This window comes from Chionomys nivalis, chromosome 8, assembly GCF_950005125.1.
Source record: "Chionomys nivalis chromosome 8, mChiNiv1.1, whole genome shotgun sequence".
In the NCBI taxonomy this organism is placed as follows: Eukaryota; Metazoa; Chordata; class Mammalia; order Rodentia; family Cricetidae; genus Chionomys; species Chionomys nivalis.
In genome coordinates, this window is record NC_080093.1 from 82,157,969 (window position 1) to 82,175,550 (window position 17,582).

General features: G+C 45.6%; 1 protein-coding gene and 1 non-coding gene across 2 annotated transcripts in view; both read right to left on the reverse strand.

Moving 5' to 3' along the window:
* Positions 1-17,582, reverse strand: part of Insc (INSC spindle orientation adaptor protein) — a 108,075-nt gene that overhangs the window by 11,745 nt on the left and 78,748 nt on the right. The window contains exons 8-9 of the mRNA XM_057778993.1: positions 7,204-7,375; positions 3,784-3,962 (exon numbers count right to left, since the gene is read on the reverse strand). Coding sequence (XP_057634976.1) covers positions 3,784-3,962; positions 7,204-7,375 — 351 coding nt within the window. The remainder of the gene's footprint in view (positions 1-3,783; positions 3,963-7,203; positions 7,376-17,582) is intronic.
* Positions 1,599-1,677, reverse strand: LOC130880847 (small nucleolar RNA SNORA76). Its single transcript, XR_009057649.1, has one exon. It is a non-coding gene; the product is annotated as a small nucleolar RNA SNORA76 (small nucleolar RNA).

Below are 17,582 nucleotides of genomic sequence, written 5' to 3' on the forward strand. Positions count from 1 at the left end.
TCATATTTGATTGAGGTGCACACACACACACACACATTAATTCTGGGGGCTCCTGGGGAGAATCAGATAAACTGTAATATGTGTGCCATGGACCTTCTCTCTCACCTGTGCTGGGCAGATGGTTTAGGGCTGCTAGAGTGTGAGCTCCAGCATCCAACTGACAAGTTGAGAAAGGCCCAGGTTAAAAGGCTCCAGACCTTGAACAATTGACTCAAGGAGCACTAGCAATGTGACGACAGCCACATGAAGGGAATGAGCTCTGCCTCATGCTTATGGATCAGATGTGAGCTCTTGGCCAGCACCATGCCTACCTGCCTGCTGCCATGTTTTCAGCCTTGAAAGTCATGGATTCCAACCCTCTGAAACTATAAGCCCTGAGGAAACTCTTTCTTTTATGGGTTGCCTCAGTCATTGTGTCTTACCACAGTGCCTTCTATGACATTCTCAAATCACCTTTTATTTGTTGTACAAAGGCCTTAGGAAAATTGAAGTAGATAGCAAATTACCCCAGATCAGAAGGCTCTCTCCAATGTCACTAATTCAAAAATAAACGTTTCTGACTGGTAAGAAGTAGGTTGGTCAAGCCTTCTGAGAGCAGCACACACAGAGAAAATGGTTTTATTGGGCTCCCCTAGAGCAGGTGGTCCAGAAATCCTGGCTCGCAGGCAGACACGAAGACTTGGCCCAGGATGTGTAACCTCCTAGAACCCCCAGCAGTCACGTTGACTATACCCTGACTCCACAGCATCCCTCCTCACCTGCTGTGCTGGAGGATAGCCCTGAAGACTGCAGTGCATGGAAGACAACACCCAACAGAGACAGGTGGTCTCTCCTGACAGACCCTATGACACAGAACACCTAGTGTACAGCTAATACTGAGTCATAGGTACTTCCATGTCACCCAGGGATTCAGACAAAAAATCCAATGTTCACAAAACTGCAATTACCATTACTCTTCAAACCGAAGCTATTCAACAATATCAAATATGGCTCTGGAATCATCATCTTCTTCCTCCTCCTCCTCCTCCTTCTTCTTCCCCTCTCTCTCTTATGACGTACATGGTCATGTATGTATGTATGTACAAGCCAGAGAGCAATCATTCTCCACCTATGTATATTGAATTGCCCTTGCCCTGAACCTAGGACTTGTCAACTCAGCTAGGATGGAGCCAGTGTGCTCCATGGTCTCACTTGTCTCCTCCTTCCAGCACCAAAACTGCAGGCGTATGTTCCTTTGCCCAATTTTTATGTGGGTTCTACACATTCAAATCAGGTTCTCATACTTGTGCCACAAGCATTTTACCAACTGAACCATCTCCCAGTTTATAGTACTTTTCACCTTACATACACCCCCACACACACACCCACACACACACCTTGCATGTGTTCACACATAACCTGAAGCCATACATGCCACCCGTTACTTCACATCATACAATATTCCCCACTGCATTAACTGTATTTCCTAGCTCCGTTCCCACCCTAAATTGGACATCTCCATCTAGACCCATCCCGATCTATCCTACTACACTTACCTACCCCACCTACCCCAGTCACTACGGAGTACCCAATTTGGTTCTTTTTTTTTTTTTTTTCCGCTCTGTAGCTAGCAGTTAAAAGGACCGCCCGCAATGGGCAGGCGGCCCCAGTTATGCGCTAGCAATGATATGGCGCCGCAGCTTCCAATTTGGTTCTAAATGCTTTAAAACACCATCCTATTTAATCATATAAGGGCTGGAAGAGAGAAGATCTGTTATTATCTCCATTACATAGATGAGAAAATTGTGGCTTAAGAGATTAAGAGCTTGGTCCGAGGTCATACAGTTAGGAAGCAACAGGGACAGGATCTGAACACAAGTACACCTAAACTTGTGTTGTTTCTGTTATTTATACACATGGCAGAGGTTTATAAACTACCAAGGGCTTTTGAGACACAAGTCACTCTTACAACCCCCAGTAATTTGCATTTCTGATAGATGGATTCCTGGTAAGTAGTGTTGACACTGAAGTTCAAGAAATGCTGCAAAATACATTCATTCTAAACTGCCAAATAGACTACAAATGTCTGTGGAAGTGTATGCAGCACACTGCCTCTGTGAATGCAGTTCACAGAAGGCTGGCAGCATTTCTATTTTCAGTACCCTCCATCCACTTCAGAGGCCAAAGACACTGCTTGCACAAGGCCTCAGAGGCTGCCCTTCCCTCCCCTGTTGTGTCTGTGATTAGCCTCTGTACAATACCCTACGGGTGTGAAATCAAAGGACCATGAAAACTGCCAATTGAACAGGGTTATCTTTTCCTTTATTTATTTTCTTTTTAAAGATAGGATCTTAGGTTGGCTTCAACCCCTCTAAGTAGGTGACCTTGAACTTCCCATCCTCCTGCCTCTATTTCCCAAGGATTGGAACTACAGAAATGAACCACTGTACCCAGTTGTGGGAGTCAAATTCAAGGCTTTGTGGATGGTGGGCAAACATTCCACCAACTGCACTCCCTCCCTAGCCTAGGACCATCTTCTTGATGCCTGATATCCAGATGTGACCTGTGCTCTCTTCTTCAAGATGAGCAGAAGTAGATAGAAACCCAAGACTGTACTCTGGGGTCTTTATCCAAGGGCAAGCATACACAAAGTGGGCTTTGCCAGTGAGGATTCTGCTTGACAAATGAAGTGGACTTGGCTTGCCTAGATGATGGAGGACTTCTCACTGTCCAAACAGAGGTTCACTGAGTACAAACGTAGCCAAGACTAGGAGGCTTTGCACAGCATTGGCGTCACTGGCCTGCTCATTACCGGAAACCTCATGGGGCATTTAATTTCTTAAGTATTTCAGGGGGCGGTGAGCACTTCAGAGCCCAATTCATCTTCTTTGTCTTCATTTCAGAGAGCCCTCTGATCACCTTCATCCTCCCTCTGCCATAGTAAAGAGAGCCATTTGTTTCTTTAATGGGTTTGCTCTCTCTAGCTAAGTGGCTGCTCAGAGCCAGGGCAGAAGGCGAAGCCATCCTGAGGACAGTGGGAGATGGGCTCAGCTCAGACAGGGGAATAAAAAAAACTCCTCCTGAACCCAGATGCAGGGATATTGTCCCTTTGCCTGCTGTTTAACCACATTCTCACTCCTATGAGGTACCCTCCATGAGACCTCATAAGGGGGGCTGCCGAGTCATGGGCCATTCACGCTGGAAGCAACATCACATGCTCCACATAAGGAGGCTACACTCAGCAGGTTCTCACTCAGTGTTGTGCACAGTGTTAGCCCCAATGGAGCATCCACTCACTTTCCAGCATCTTTGTCCGGGTCTACACTAAGAGTCTGTGTTCACTAGTCCATATGATTCCTTTGTCAACTCTGTCATTATATATACACATTTTACAAATGATGAAAGAATGAATTGCCCAATATAACATGATTATTTACTACAAAGATCTGCTGAATCCATATCACCTGTCTTCAAAGGCCTTGTTCGTATTGTGTCCCTACTGGATCTCATCTGACATGAGCAGAGTAAGCCATGGATAGGGCACTTGAAGGTGAAGATGCTTAATATCATGCCATGTGGGAGAGAGGTTCAAGGGAGGCATCCAGCTAAAGGAGACACACAATGAAGACCAACATGGGGTAGACACTCCAGCCTTGTGCCCATGACTAATACCTAGAATTACAATAGGCACTGGGCATCAGAAGCCAGTCAATCAGGCAAACAGCTAGGCCTATGTGAACATGATCTCTTCCTGTTCGCACCCTGATTATTTGTGGGGAGTCTAGGCCTTCCTGGGCTTTTTACCTGGTCCCGAGTATAAGGTGTGTCCACTCTCTGTTTGTCACTGCAGGCTTCCAGGAGGACACGGATGGCATTCAACTGCAGAAGCATCTCACAGGCCATTTTGTCAAAGAAGGTGATGTTGGCAAGGGCCGCAGAGGCCAGCAAGAAGACTTCCCCCGATGAGGCCTCTTGGCACAATTCTGGATAGTGAAAAGGAAGAAACAGTTCAAGGCCAAGTGTTTGCACATGACTGATCTCCCTTGGCCCCTACAATAGCTCTGGGAGAGAGACTATTTTGGTAGGAGTCTTGATACTCTTTTTGGAGATGAACAAATTAGTCACTATCGAGGGAACTATGCCATCTGCATAGGTAGCAGAACTGGGATTGGAACCCTTGTGTGTGACTCCTGCTCACCCACAAGTATTTTAATGAGTGAACCCAAGGCGCCTCAATTTTTGGGATGGTAAGATGGATCGAACAGGTTATACCCTTGTCCTTGTGATACTTATTCTCTGTAGAAGGCAATAGAAAGTGAGTCTTTAGGAGTGTCCATCTCTCCACTACCTAACACAGTTTCTTTGGCCCTCACAGAACCTGCAACAGATGCCCAGCTCAAGAGGCACAAGAGACTCTGTCCATGGTGCTGTTTGTCCCAATGGCCCTTGCTTCTAAGTCTCAGTTCTAACTTGGGTCACCAGTCAGGATGTGACAAGTCAAACTCTGTCCCTCATGTAACACTTCTACAGAGACAAAGAAAGGAGGGACACCCTCCAGAAACAGCCCCTGAAGAGGAAGGCAGTTCAGAGACAAAGACGAGCTAGGCCTGATGCTTGAGAGTTCTGACAGTACAGCTGGCATCTTCACAGAGTTGTTATACTTCCCCCCTAAAGTGGGACGGACAGGACTATCAGCCAATCACCTGAGGTTTTCCTTGTGCTGTGCCACTGCCTTTGGGCCAATCCTCAAGGGAAAAAAATGATAGGTACAGATATGGAGGCTGAGTCTCACAGGAGCAGTCACAAGTACAATTTCTCGAGCATTTACCGTGGACCAGAAGCTGCTTTAAATGCAGTCATTTATCTTTACAGTAATCCAATTTTGTTGTGGCCTCATAAATTAAATACCTGATGTTGTTATTTGCTAAGATCTTATAGCCAGTGAGGAAAAACATCTAGGCTAACCTGATTCCCAAATCCCTTTTCTTTCTATCCCTCACATTGCCTCTTCTTTCAGCCACTTGGCTCATTCTCTGTGGTGCCCCCATAGACATAGGTTCTATCAGTTCTATTGGGAAGTAATGCCTACTGCCTCTGGGGTTTTCTGTTTCCTGTAGAGCAGCCCAGATGTGACCAGCAAACATCTAGATCTCACCACCCAGGGCTGGTACCACAGATTAGCCAAGTAATTAAAAGCTCTTCACAGCCAATGCTCCCCTCATCCCTAACTGGGGAAAATCGCTGGGGGCCACTGACTCCTTCCAAGCTCACCTCTCTGTGTACGGACATTGGTATGGGACCACTCGACTGCCGGAATTGTCCCTATGTATAAATGCCGCCCCTCTTCCTCCTGCACTTGCCACTGATGCTGACACATCGATTATTAGCACAGCCATCTAAGTGCCTTTTAATTTTGCTGCACATTTATTTGAACTACAGTCTGAGTCACCTGGGATGTGTTAGGAAGATTAAATTGAGGATTCCAGTGACTCATTTTTAAATGTTTCCAAGGAACGGCAAGAAATTAGAGGGCCGTTTCCCACCAAAGAACAGAGCTCTGGCATCCTGCCCAGAAGATATATCCCATCTGCTGACTCTGAGGGTGGGCTGGACAGTGCGTCTTCATGGGGATGGGGGAAATACAAAGGCTTCTCCTCCTCTTTGTCCAGATAAATGCAGTCTGGACAAAGGAACAAGAATGGGGAGGTAACAAATGTGAAGAGCTGTTGGGTCTACACCCTTTGCCTTGCTTATCATTTGGAAGGGGCTTCTGTACAATTTGGCATTTATTTCTTATCTTAAAATGTGTCAGCCTTCCCCACAAGGCCATAATCAGCTGTGCTTCACCAAGCCTGTCCACACTTAGTCTGTGCATATGGTCCTCAGCTCAATGCAGGTTCAAGAGCCTCTTGTTTTCTTCTTCCATCTCGCTCCCTTCAAGTCATTTCTTTCCTGCCAGGCCCTGGTGGGAGTGTGAGCATGAGACCCCTGGCATGGTGGATCCTAACAGAATTCTTGAGTCTCACCCTTTCAAATAGAGTGAGCCTGGACTTTATGGTTTCCTGTGCTCCCTCCAGCCAGGGTTTTCTATGGATTCCATGTTTTATTGACTTTGGATCAAGGTAGATGTCTGTCACCAACCCATCTCTCCAAATCTAGACCATAGGAGACCTGACCAGGGTTGACAATAACTCTACATAGCTGATACTCCTATATGCAAAGTTCTTTCTGGCAGTAAAACCCTAGAACCAGAAGGCTCCTTTAGAGAAGTGGGTTGCAGTCCCTCAACGCATATAGAAGGAAAATTATCAAGTAAAATTTACAAGATGTCATGGTAAGGGAGTGGTAGAATCACACACAACTGCACACAGGGTTGCTGGCCAGTAGCTGTTTGTTGATGGATAGGTGAAAAGCCAGAACCCAAGCTCAGCTGTTTCAACTCGTATCCCAGGGTCTTACACTTTCTCTCAATCCAGGCAAATGCAGATATTCTTAAACCTGGTGTGGCAACTCCAAGAATTAGTTCTAATTAATTTTCATATTAAAGCATAAAGATGGATATAGAGATGACAAAGGTGTGGTATAGAGAAACAAAGGTCTGAATGGAGGGGGAAACAGAGCTCTCCAAACAAGCTTGCTGGGCATTGTTATCCAGACTAGTCCTCGTTTTTGCAGTTCTGAAAAGGAAAGGCTATGGAAAGAGAATATTCTAAATAGCATGAATCTCTCTCCTGCCAAGCCTGCAAAGGTCTAAATGGGGGAACCAAGAAGAGGTAATATGTTCATGGCCCCATGATGCAAAGCCAAATGGTGTGGTTTCCTGCAGCAGGTTGTAGAGAGCTAGTTCTCTCTGGAAAGTCATTTGTGTTAATTAGTACTGCTTCAGTCTTTGGGTGCAATGACTGAAATTTTAGGAACAAAATCTATAGAAGTCAAACTTTGAGTCCCTATTTGCTCTGAACTCGCTCTGAAAGGCCATGTGACTCCTAACTACTGTTCAAGTGGATGCTAAAGGAGCTGCGTGTGTTTCCATAGGAGACTCTTGACTACAGGGTCCCTCAAAACCACCTCATCCGTTCACAGTGACCTTTCAGCTAGTGTGACTATCTTTGACGATTGTGAATTTGGTGAGAAGTAGGTGGGAAGTCCTTCCCGGTCCTTCTTGAAGACAATTGTGCCGAGTCCCTCTCATGTAAGGGTTCCACTCAACCCAGGATAACTCACTGACGAGGGCTGTCACAATCTCCTCCATGTTCTCCAGGAAGCTAGTAAGGTGCTGGGTGAAGGACAGATGTGGGGAGGTAACCTGGGCCACCACAGCTGCAGCCTCAGCTCGAGTGGCCTCCGAGTGACTGTCATCAGTCAAGATGTCGGCCAAGCACAGGATACCATCCACCTGCAGATGGAGAGAAGAAACGTCCTTGTGTACCTAAAAGGGATGGTACCACTTCTTATGACAGCAGTGAGGCAGAGCCAACTCCTTTCATCCTACAAGTTCAAATTTCACTTCTGAGAACAGTCCACACCCCTTGTGGAGTCAGAGAAAGCCTGAGGATGAATGGCCTGAAGTTGGGCATTTCAGTGCCTCTGCTTTTGAGCCCAGGAAGAATAAGTGACCTTCCATGGATATTCTAGATAGCAGACAGTAACCCAAATGTCTAGGGACTGACCTTGGCCATGTATCACTGAAAAATGCAGTAGAAACAATGGTTACTTAGTGATCTTCTGACCCCGAGCTCCAAGCCAGGCTCCATCCTTCACGCTCTGTGACTTCATATCCCTGACCCTGTTCCCTCACACAGCAGCAGGGTATTGGAGGCCAAGAGATGGTAAAATGAGCAAAACCTTATAAAGAAGACAAGATTGAGAAGGTGGATTCCTCATCCCGTCTTCACCCTTTGCAGCAGGCTGAGCTCAGAGCTTTCCTTTCCCATCTTGTCCTCCACTGTGTTCCCCATAGAAAGAGTGCTGCTTCCATGGAAACTTTACTACCTCGGCCCAATCAGAGAAGTAAAAGTCTCATGGGACATACACGCCAGAAAAAGGCTTGTTCCCCAGCCCCACCCCAGCCAGACCTGCTCTTGGCACAGTAATAGGAGACACTTTCAGAGTGCCCATAGTGTGCCTGTGTCAAGTTCCATGCTTAGTAGAACGTGTATGTCATTGTATCACCACAGCAACCTTCCCATAGTCACAGGAAGAAAAACTTAGAAAAGATTGCTCACCTGCCCCGGATCCTTAACTCTCAAATTTGTGGGTTTGGGACTTTAGCTGAATGGTCTGCCTTACAACACCTGGGTTCTGAAAAGGATATTAAACTTCCCCTGGGAAGTCACATCTGAGTTTAAAACTCCCCCTCCATCAGGGTCTCCTTTAAGCAGAAGGAGTCGAGTCTTGCCACAGATAGGCCATTATTGCTCCTGCAGGTCCTCCCGGATCTAGGATGCTAAGCTTCTGAGGACCAGTGCTAGAGGTGGGGCAAAGGCCAGGGAAGAATAGGAAAAGGCCTTGGCTGATGCCCGCCACATCTGCTACTAACATAAACCTCTGGTCTCCACATCCTTACTTCTTGCTATTAGCTCTAGTGGCCCCGAGAGCTCACCTTTCATTTGATCAGTGAGTCACCAACCTCCAGTCCTGCACCTCCCTTAAACGACTCTCAGAACCTGAAAGGCCCATTAGCTGCGAAGGCCATTGGCAGTTTCAGGCTCAAAGGAGACAAATGTGGAAATGAGAGCCCTGGGAAGAGTCCACAGTCAGCGCCCCCGGATGTGCCTAATAAAAGGAACAAACAGCAGTCAGCCTGCCCCTGGCAGGCCTGGACTCAAGCCAGGTATTTTATTAACAGGCCCTTGGAGAGGGACCTCGTTTGAGCCCACAGGGCAGCTGCCGGCCTGGAAACAGGAAGGAAGCTCTCGATTGACTGACTCACGTTCCTTCTCCTCCTTCGAGCATCAATCTAGAGGGTTGCTAAGAAGCATGAGGTCCCTAATGTGAAAATATCTTCATCGATCCAGTGCCCTTATACGTGTCTTGACTGTAGCCTTCCACTGCTCCCCTGGTCTCTGGCTTGGTTGGAAACCCAACCAGACTCAAATGAGTATGCAGCCCTGATGCTCAGCCCAATCTGAGCTGATGGTCCCAGGACCCAGTGAAACCCAAGACCCAAATATGAAGTCCTCTCCCCAGGCCGGAAGTAAGTAAGTCTGTGGCCTGCATAACCACAGACCAAGTGCCAGGCCTGGGGCTACAGAAACAATGATCTAGGAGAGAGTGCCACCGTGGCAGAGGACGTAACTCTCACCACAGGTAACCATCATGCAGAGTGATTTCCCAAAAGCTCTACATCTTCTGGAAGCCGCCCTTGTCTTAACACACCCACAATTCAGCTTGGGAAGATGGCTCAGTCTGGGTTCCCATGCTCAAGCACTTCTGCTATCTTCATCATGTTATAATGCTAAAGAACATTGTTTCTCCAAGTGGGATTATGGTTGCATCCAAGTGGGATTATGGTTGCATCTAAGTAACTGTGGGTTACTTAAAAGAGACTCCCTGTATCCTTCTCAGAGCTCTCCTACCATATTCATAGTTAGGCCAAGAGTCAGCTTGGCAACAGGTCCACAGTGAACTTGCATGCTGCTCCAGCATTAAGAGCACACAATGAAAGGATTATAGGATCCCATGTCTATCTGGACCCCTGCTTGTAAGCATGAGGACCACAGCTAGTTCAGTTTGAGATATTTGGTGTCTGGCATGAGTTGGGCTTTTGGGAGATGGGGAACAAACCCCCAAAACTAATATTTGACCTAAAACATGAGGATACATTGTAGATTTATGCAAGTAGAATGATGACATTGTCAACAGGAGGAGGCTGTCAGCAAAGACTCAAAAAGGAGAGCATTAGGCCAGAAGTCAACTCAACATCAGTTCCACAGATCTTTGGCAGCAGGGGATGCAGATCTGATGCCCTTGCTGCTCCTGGGTTTCTCAGAGGACCTGTGGGGTCCTGGATATTCAAGTGACCAGCTCCCCGTTGTCTTGACCTCTGATATGTTTCAGATTGCCTCTGAATCATTAAATACATCATTCCTTCAACATGGATCACATGACAGAAAATATTACAAAGGTAGTAGCATATATATCCATATATACTCATAAAATATATCACCCATGTAAGAGAATATAGAACATAAGCTTATTTGTTTACATTTGAATACATAGACTATGTAAATGTATAAAGGGTTACATGGTCTATAAAGGATTCCAGTAATTAAATGGAAAACAATGGCAAGATCTATGTGTGCCGAATATTCAGAAATTCTAAATCTTAGAAATGACACTAAGCTAAGGCCCCTTCTTCATCTCCTCTCTCTGATCACCTACCTCTGAAAAGGCCTCACCCTGGATTCTGTGTTGTTTCTGTTCTTGTTTGCATTAGATCTCTGCCTAATTAACTAAGCTCTGTGGGTTTTACAAGTGATGTAAATAGTGCCATAGTCTAGAAAGGGATTTTCTTTCTCCCCCAGGCATCCCTGTGTTTATGAAACTCCTTCCTGTTACGTATGTCTGTGGCTCAACTGTTTTCACAGCTGTATGTGCTTTCACTGTGCCAATCTATTGCAATTCATGTATGCATTCTCCCAACAATGGTCACTTGAGTGTCTTTTGGGGTTTGCTATCCTGAACAGTGCTGTTACAAAGATTCTTCTGAATATCTTCCGGGCATGTGTCAGTTTCCTTGAGAGTCTTGACATAGGAATGTCCAGGGCACATCTCTACCAATACTGCTAATTTGCTTTGTCATATTACTGTAGTAAGTTATACTTACCAAAACTTACAGAAAGATATTTAGTGCCATATCTTTCTCTGGTTTTCATATTATGTTTATAATTTTTCGTAATTTGGTGGCTTGGATGAGCAGTGTCCCTAATGGGCACTTCGTCTCTAGCTGATGGTGCTGTTTGGGGTGGTTATGGAACTTTCAGGGGATGTGGCCTTGCTGGAGGAATTGCATCACTGTGGGAGGGCTTTGAGTGATTACAGTCTCACCCCGCTTCCTCCTCTCTTTGCTTCCTGTGTGTAGATAAAACGTGATCAGCCAGCTTCATGTTCTGGCTACATGCTGCTATGCCTTGCCCACCACTATGAACCCTCCCTATAGAACTGTAAAATAAACACATTTTTCTTTAAGTTTCTTTAGCCATGGTGGGTTTTTTTTTATCACTGCAACAGAAAAGAAGCTAATAAAGATGAACCATAAAACTGTATTTTTAACTCGTGTATAACAAGATTAATCATCTTGGTTTGCTTTGGTGTGGTTTACTTGGGCTTTTTTGTTTGGTAAGTTGGGGAGCCCTGTTCATATGTCTTGCTTGTTTTTCTATTTGGTGGATTTTGTAGGGACCAGGTTTCCTTGGCCCTTCGTTCTGAGGCTGCTGCTCTCCCCCAGCCTGTCACAAGCAGGCTGCCACACAAATTTGTTTTCATACACACCATCATCTCCAAGCTCCAACCCAGCCCAACTCACCACAGCTCATCACCAAGGGCCACAAGCCACTGGGTTATGATCTTTTTAGCACTTACACCCATCCCTAGAATTTCAGAATGTGCAGGCTTGGGGCCAGACCTCGTAGTCTGAACCCGGCTGTCTCTTACTACCTAAACAATGTTCTTACCTCTTTGAGACTTTATCCTAAAATTTAGGGCATTAATGCCAATATCCATAGTTTTCCTTTTCCTTACAAAATGGGTATTTAAATATCAACTGGAAAGAATGTTGACATTATTCAATGAGAGACTGCATGAGCAGTGCCCGCCACATGGTGGCGCCATCGCTCCATCCTATCCCCACCTGAGGCGGCTTGCTGTGATCTCCTGAGGTCTGCAGTCTTTCTTCTCAACTCCCTGTGCCTCAGAGACTCCTACCAGGGCTTCCCTCCAAAGTCCCTTTCTGTAGGCTCCTCCAAAAGTGAGAAGCTCAGCCCTCTGGGTAATGTGTCGTCGGTTGCATTTCCTCCACTGTGACAAAATCCTTGAGGAATCACCTCATCAGGGGGTCAGATTTATTGGGGCTCCTGTTTTCGGTAGTTTCATGGCCCTTATTGCTTGGCCTCTTTGTTTCGGGATCAAGAAGGCACAGTCCACCACGGTGGGAGCATGTTTCAAAGAGGCCTGTTCACCTTACGGCAGGCAACTGGTAACGAAAGTGAAGAAGCAGGGTTCCAACGTCTTAGCTTCCTTCCATTAATCCTTACCTTCCAGTGGTTCTACCACCTCCTAGTCAGGCTTGCATCCAGGCTTCTAGCATGACCGTCAGGAGGCATTTAGACACAAAGCATAGCAGGTGCTGGGGATCCACAAGTTGACCATCTTTGTGTGATGTATGATCACACAATCCAGAACCAAGACTTTTAACTAGGCATTATCCATGACTGACTGGGAATGCTAAGATGTGCAATTAGAGTCCCTTAGCAAGAAGTCCCCAAGATACACATCCATATTTTTAAACCCCTACTGGATCATTTTATATTTGACTTCAAAAAACAATTGGCCTGGATATTCCATGAACACCTCCAACCCAAGCTGCTTAAAGCTAGAGTGTTGTCCCCGTTTCCCTCCTGACTACCATTTCAGACCCAGGCCAAGTCACCTGCCTCACAGGCCGTCTCTGTCCTGCCAGCTGCCAAACCACACTTATCTGATCGCAATTACAGCACCAGTCATCTGGTAGGGTCTGTCCAAGTGACATGCACAGCCTCCTCTGCTTTGGCACCCTCAGGGTAAACCCTGCACTGGATTCTAAGTCCTTGAAACCCAGCTGAGGCCGAGTATTCAACAACCATGCTACAGTACGGGAGGAATGATGAGGAAACAGAGATGCATGGAGGTGTCCCAGGCCACACAGCACAGCATGTTAACTCTGATCCTTGTTTCTGAGTTCCTTGCTATATTCCATCCTCCACTGAGCCTTTGAGAAAAAGAGAGAGAAACTGGAAAAATGGCTAGATCAGTGGCGATCTTTCAGTCCTGCTCCTACGAAAGGCCCAGGAGTAGCCCTGCCTGAGGCCAGTGCCTCCAAACACTAGTCCCACTTCAGGAGAGTCTCCAACTTCTAATTGCTATTTCCCATCCCTAGTCATAAAGTTGGTGCCAAGAGAGTCATCTAATCAAAGTATTCTCGCATCCTTAAAGGAACGGATGCCGGAAGCACTTACAGATAATTAGCTCTGACAAGGAGTGGGATGGGCCTGGCCTGAAGTCAGATGTCCCTGGCGGGTGGGTATGTATGTGTGGGTGCAGTTGGTGTGGCTGGGACATCGCCTGGACGGCAAGACTCATGGACCTGGAGTCTGGCATAGAGGGAACTGACAAATGCTGAGATTCTAGCTGGGGGTATGGAACTCATGCATCTGGGGCCCTCAAAGTGAGAAAGCAATGTCAGGTTTATGAGTAACATTGTCCCATTGATTGCACCCCCCAAAAAAAGTGTCAGAGAAGGCCGTTATACAAATATTGAAGTAACGTAGGCTGTATATAAAGTCCATTGCTGGTGCTGGTCAGCCATCTTCGTTTTGTGTTAGAACATTCATTTTGCTTCTGCACTGTGTTTAGTTTTTAGTGACTGCCAGGGAAGCTATTGAGGGACTTAAGTGAATGCAGTGAAAACTTGACCATGGGGGATAAATTACAAAAAAAATTTCAGGGTCTCTCTCTCTCTCTCTCCCTCTCTTGTCCATGTCCTCCTCTGCCTCAACTTACAATCCTCATGCCTCAGCCTCCTGAGTGTTGGGATGACAGGCAGGCACCACCACACCCAGCTCTGAAGACTGCTAATATTCTCCGTCATGATTCTGTCTACTCCAATATCTAAGACATACAGGAAAAACAAAAGACAAAAGAGAATTTCAAAGCCACTGGAGACCTGTTTCTGGCTCCAAGAAGAATGGGCCAGTTCTCCTAGCATATAATCAGTCAGAGGGAAAATCTAATTGAGGCTGGAGAGAAAAACAAGGATAAGTGGAAGCCAAGGACCAGGCAGAGCGTCTGGTGGATCAGAAACAGACAGCGAAGGAGGAACCAGACTGGGACAAGACTCAGGTCAATGCCTGTGGTCCATGGCTCCCTTATGAAAGAACGAACTTGCTTTAGAGTTATGGTAGAGCTGACAACTCAGTAAAAAGGCACAGAAAATAAGCAAACGTCCAAGAGATAACAGCACCCTCCCCTAAGCCAACATATCCACCCCAGCAGGCTCCACACCGCATCTCCTGACATTTCAAACACAAGTGGATAAACACAAACATGACATCATACTAGAAAATGGAAGAGTAGGTAGAAGGGGCTGTGTGGCCCCTCCAGGCAAAAGTCAGTAAGGGCAAGGAAGGAAGATGTACAGGCAAAGACGGTAGAGGGGAACTGAGAGAAATCATGCCTTGATGGCTTGAATCACCTGGGAGTATAACTAGAAAATAATCTCTCTGTTAATAGATTTTCTTTAAAGCACATTTCCAATGGGTGTTCTGAAGACTTTTGGCTTGGGGGGGTTGTGTGACTGTTCCTCGGGTCAGTGTCAATAGCCCTGTGCTGATGAGAAAATGCCGAGTTCTCAGTCACATCCCACGGAGGCCCAGCTGGGACCCGGGCTGCAGCCAAAGTGCTTAGGTCGGCGATTCTCAGGTGCTAGGTGCCATCATCTGGGGAAGCACGAAAAGTTATAACACCAGCTAGGCGTGGTTGTGCAAGCCTTTAATCCCAGTACTCGGTAGGTGGAGGCAGGTGGATGTCTGACTTCAAAGCCAGCCTGGTCTACGTAGTAAGTTCCAGAACAGTCAGGGCTACACAGTGAAACCTTCTCTCTCCTCTCTCTCTCTCTCTCTCTCTCTCTCTCTCTCTCTCTCTCTCTCTCTCTCTCTCTCTGTGTGTGTGTGTGTGTGTGTGTGTGTGTGTGTGCACCTGAATTTCAACCACCAGAAATTTGATTTTAATTGTCAATCTTTAGTGTCCTTTAAAAACTTTTCATGGAAGTCTAATGGACATCTTGGTTTGAACACCAGTGTCCTAGGGACAATTGTAGTAAAGAAAGTTTACATAACTTCAGAGTTTGGAGAGTATGCCTGCTTTCTGACTTCACTTCCTCAATGGAATAGTCAATGACACATCAGCCTTCCTTCAAAATCAGCAGCAAGACCTAGGAATCCAGCAGCAGCAGCAGCAGCAGCAGCACTTCCATCTAGCGCTGCGCTAGCCCATGCGATCACACAAGAAAAGACGCCGTGACTGAAAAGAAGAAAGCCTGATGTTCTTTGCACCATCCTTTGCACATGGTACAGATGTGCCGCAAATGTAAAATGCCAGCGCTCTACTAAAATGCATGAGTAGATTTAGCACAACCGCTGGATACAATAGCGAACGTGTATTTTCTATGTCTTAGCAGCAACATTTCAAATATCTCCATTTAAAAATACCACTTACATTGCTGTAAAACATAATGATAAATATTTAAAAGATGTATAAGGGGTAAATCCTTAATGACAGTCTATACTAAGGAGAGAAATGTGTTATGTTCATTGACTAGAACACTCTAATTGTTGGAGGTGTCAAGCTTATACAGAAATCTAAAGAACTCCTAATTAAAATATCAGGAGGTATTATAGACACTAACAAGTTGGTTATAAAAAGAATACAGGAATACAAAGAACTGTCAATATAATTTTAAAGAACAAAGGTTAAAAAGAACAAAGGTTTAAAGAACAAAGGTTTATGCAACTCAATATCAAATTGTATTAGATTGAGTTCTCATTGTTATATCAATATAAGAATGGCCCCAAAAGACCAATAGAACAGGAAAATGAAATCCAGAAATAGGCTGTATCCATCACTTTATTTACAAGAAAATATCTCAATTTAGGAACGGTCTTTTCAATAAATGGTATTGGCACAACTGGCTAACTGTGTGGGGAAAAAAAACTAAACGTTGGACACCAGGTAAAATGAGCAGCAAGTCAAAACTGTGAACAGTGAAACAATGAGCCTCCTTGTGATGGTAACTTTGTCAACTACACACAGCCCCGCATCTGGAAACAGAGTCACAATGAGAAACTCTCTAGACCAGGTTGGCCCGTGGGGCACATCTGTGGGATTTGTCCTGATGTCTAACTGATTTGGGAAGACCTTGCCCATTCTGGGAGGCTCCTGTCTCTAGACAGGGACTCCTGAGTAGTATAGCAAAGGAGGAAGCTAACTGAGAGCAAGCAAACAAGAATGCGTTCATTTGTTACTCTCTGTTCTTAACTGAAGATGCCACGTGACCAGCTGCTTCAAGCTAGGCCACTCTGACACCCCCTCCCCCAGTCACACATTGTAATCTAAGATTGTGAACTCAAATAAAACCTTTCTCCCCTAACCTGCTTTTTTCAAAATATTTTTATTACAGCGACAGAAATAAAACACGGATAATCCCAAATAAAATACAAGAGAATATTGTCATAGTTTTAGAGAACACAAGAATTTCTTAAATGGACAGACGCAACACTCGCTATAAAAGAGATCACTAAATTGGACCCTAACAAAATCAAGAATTTCTATTTATTAAATGACAACATTTAGAGAATGACAAAGCAAACCGCAGGCTGACAACATTTCTTCTCACTATCTCTATCTGAAAAGAGATTTGTGTCTGGAATACATTTTAAAATTTATAAATCAATAAGGCAAGACAAACGACAGAACATTTTTAAATGAGAAACCATCTCAGGCTGACGTTTCGCCCAAAATGGAGACAACCAAATGGATAGCAGGGATATGAAAGGAGCTCGAAATCATTACTCATCAGAAAAACAAAGTTTAAACTCATCATAAAAGATGAGTGTTTGCCTGAGTAAGTCAGAGGCAGGGGAGTGCCTCAGGCATCTACAAGCAACGTGATCTGCACTTCTGAAGTCATCTAGGGAGAGGCCCCACTTTTGGAGATTGTACGCATTTGTCATCCCCAGGGGCTTTCTGTCTCCTTGTCTCTTTTCACCTGAGAGGCCTCTTTTCTTTCTTGCAGCCCTTCTCTTTCCCCGTCTCTCCTCATCTCTGTGAGTGACCAGCAAGCCCACCACTTGCTCGCAGGAAACGACAGGTGTTGACTGCTGACCCATGATTTAAGGGATGCCTGCTGTCCCTTCTATACCGTCAGTACCAGAGTATCTCAGGAAGGGCATTTTCTCGGTCCATTCCCACTCCCTTCTGCACGAATGCTCCCAGTCTCCTATGTCCTTTTGCTTCCAGAAGCCTCATGGCCCCTGTTCCCTTCCCAATAGCACTTCCCCACTCAGAAGCCAAATGGGAGCCCAGCATTGGTAAACCAAAGCATCCCCTCTACACAAAATCGGGTCCTCTTTTGTGACATCATCCCCCAGGGCACAGCTCTCTTTACCCCAGCACCAGCATTCTAGTCACACCCAGATTCCTGTGTGTTTTTTTCTCCTCTCTGAATCCTGTGGATTCTAAGGAGGAAGTGAACGCTGATTAACATTTTACCCACAGACCTGCATCCCCTTACCTCTGGTCACCACACGTAAAGAAGAGGAAAGGGAGCATTCAAAAGTAGGGCATGGGAT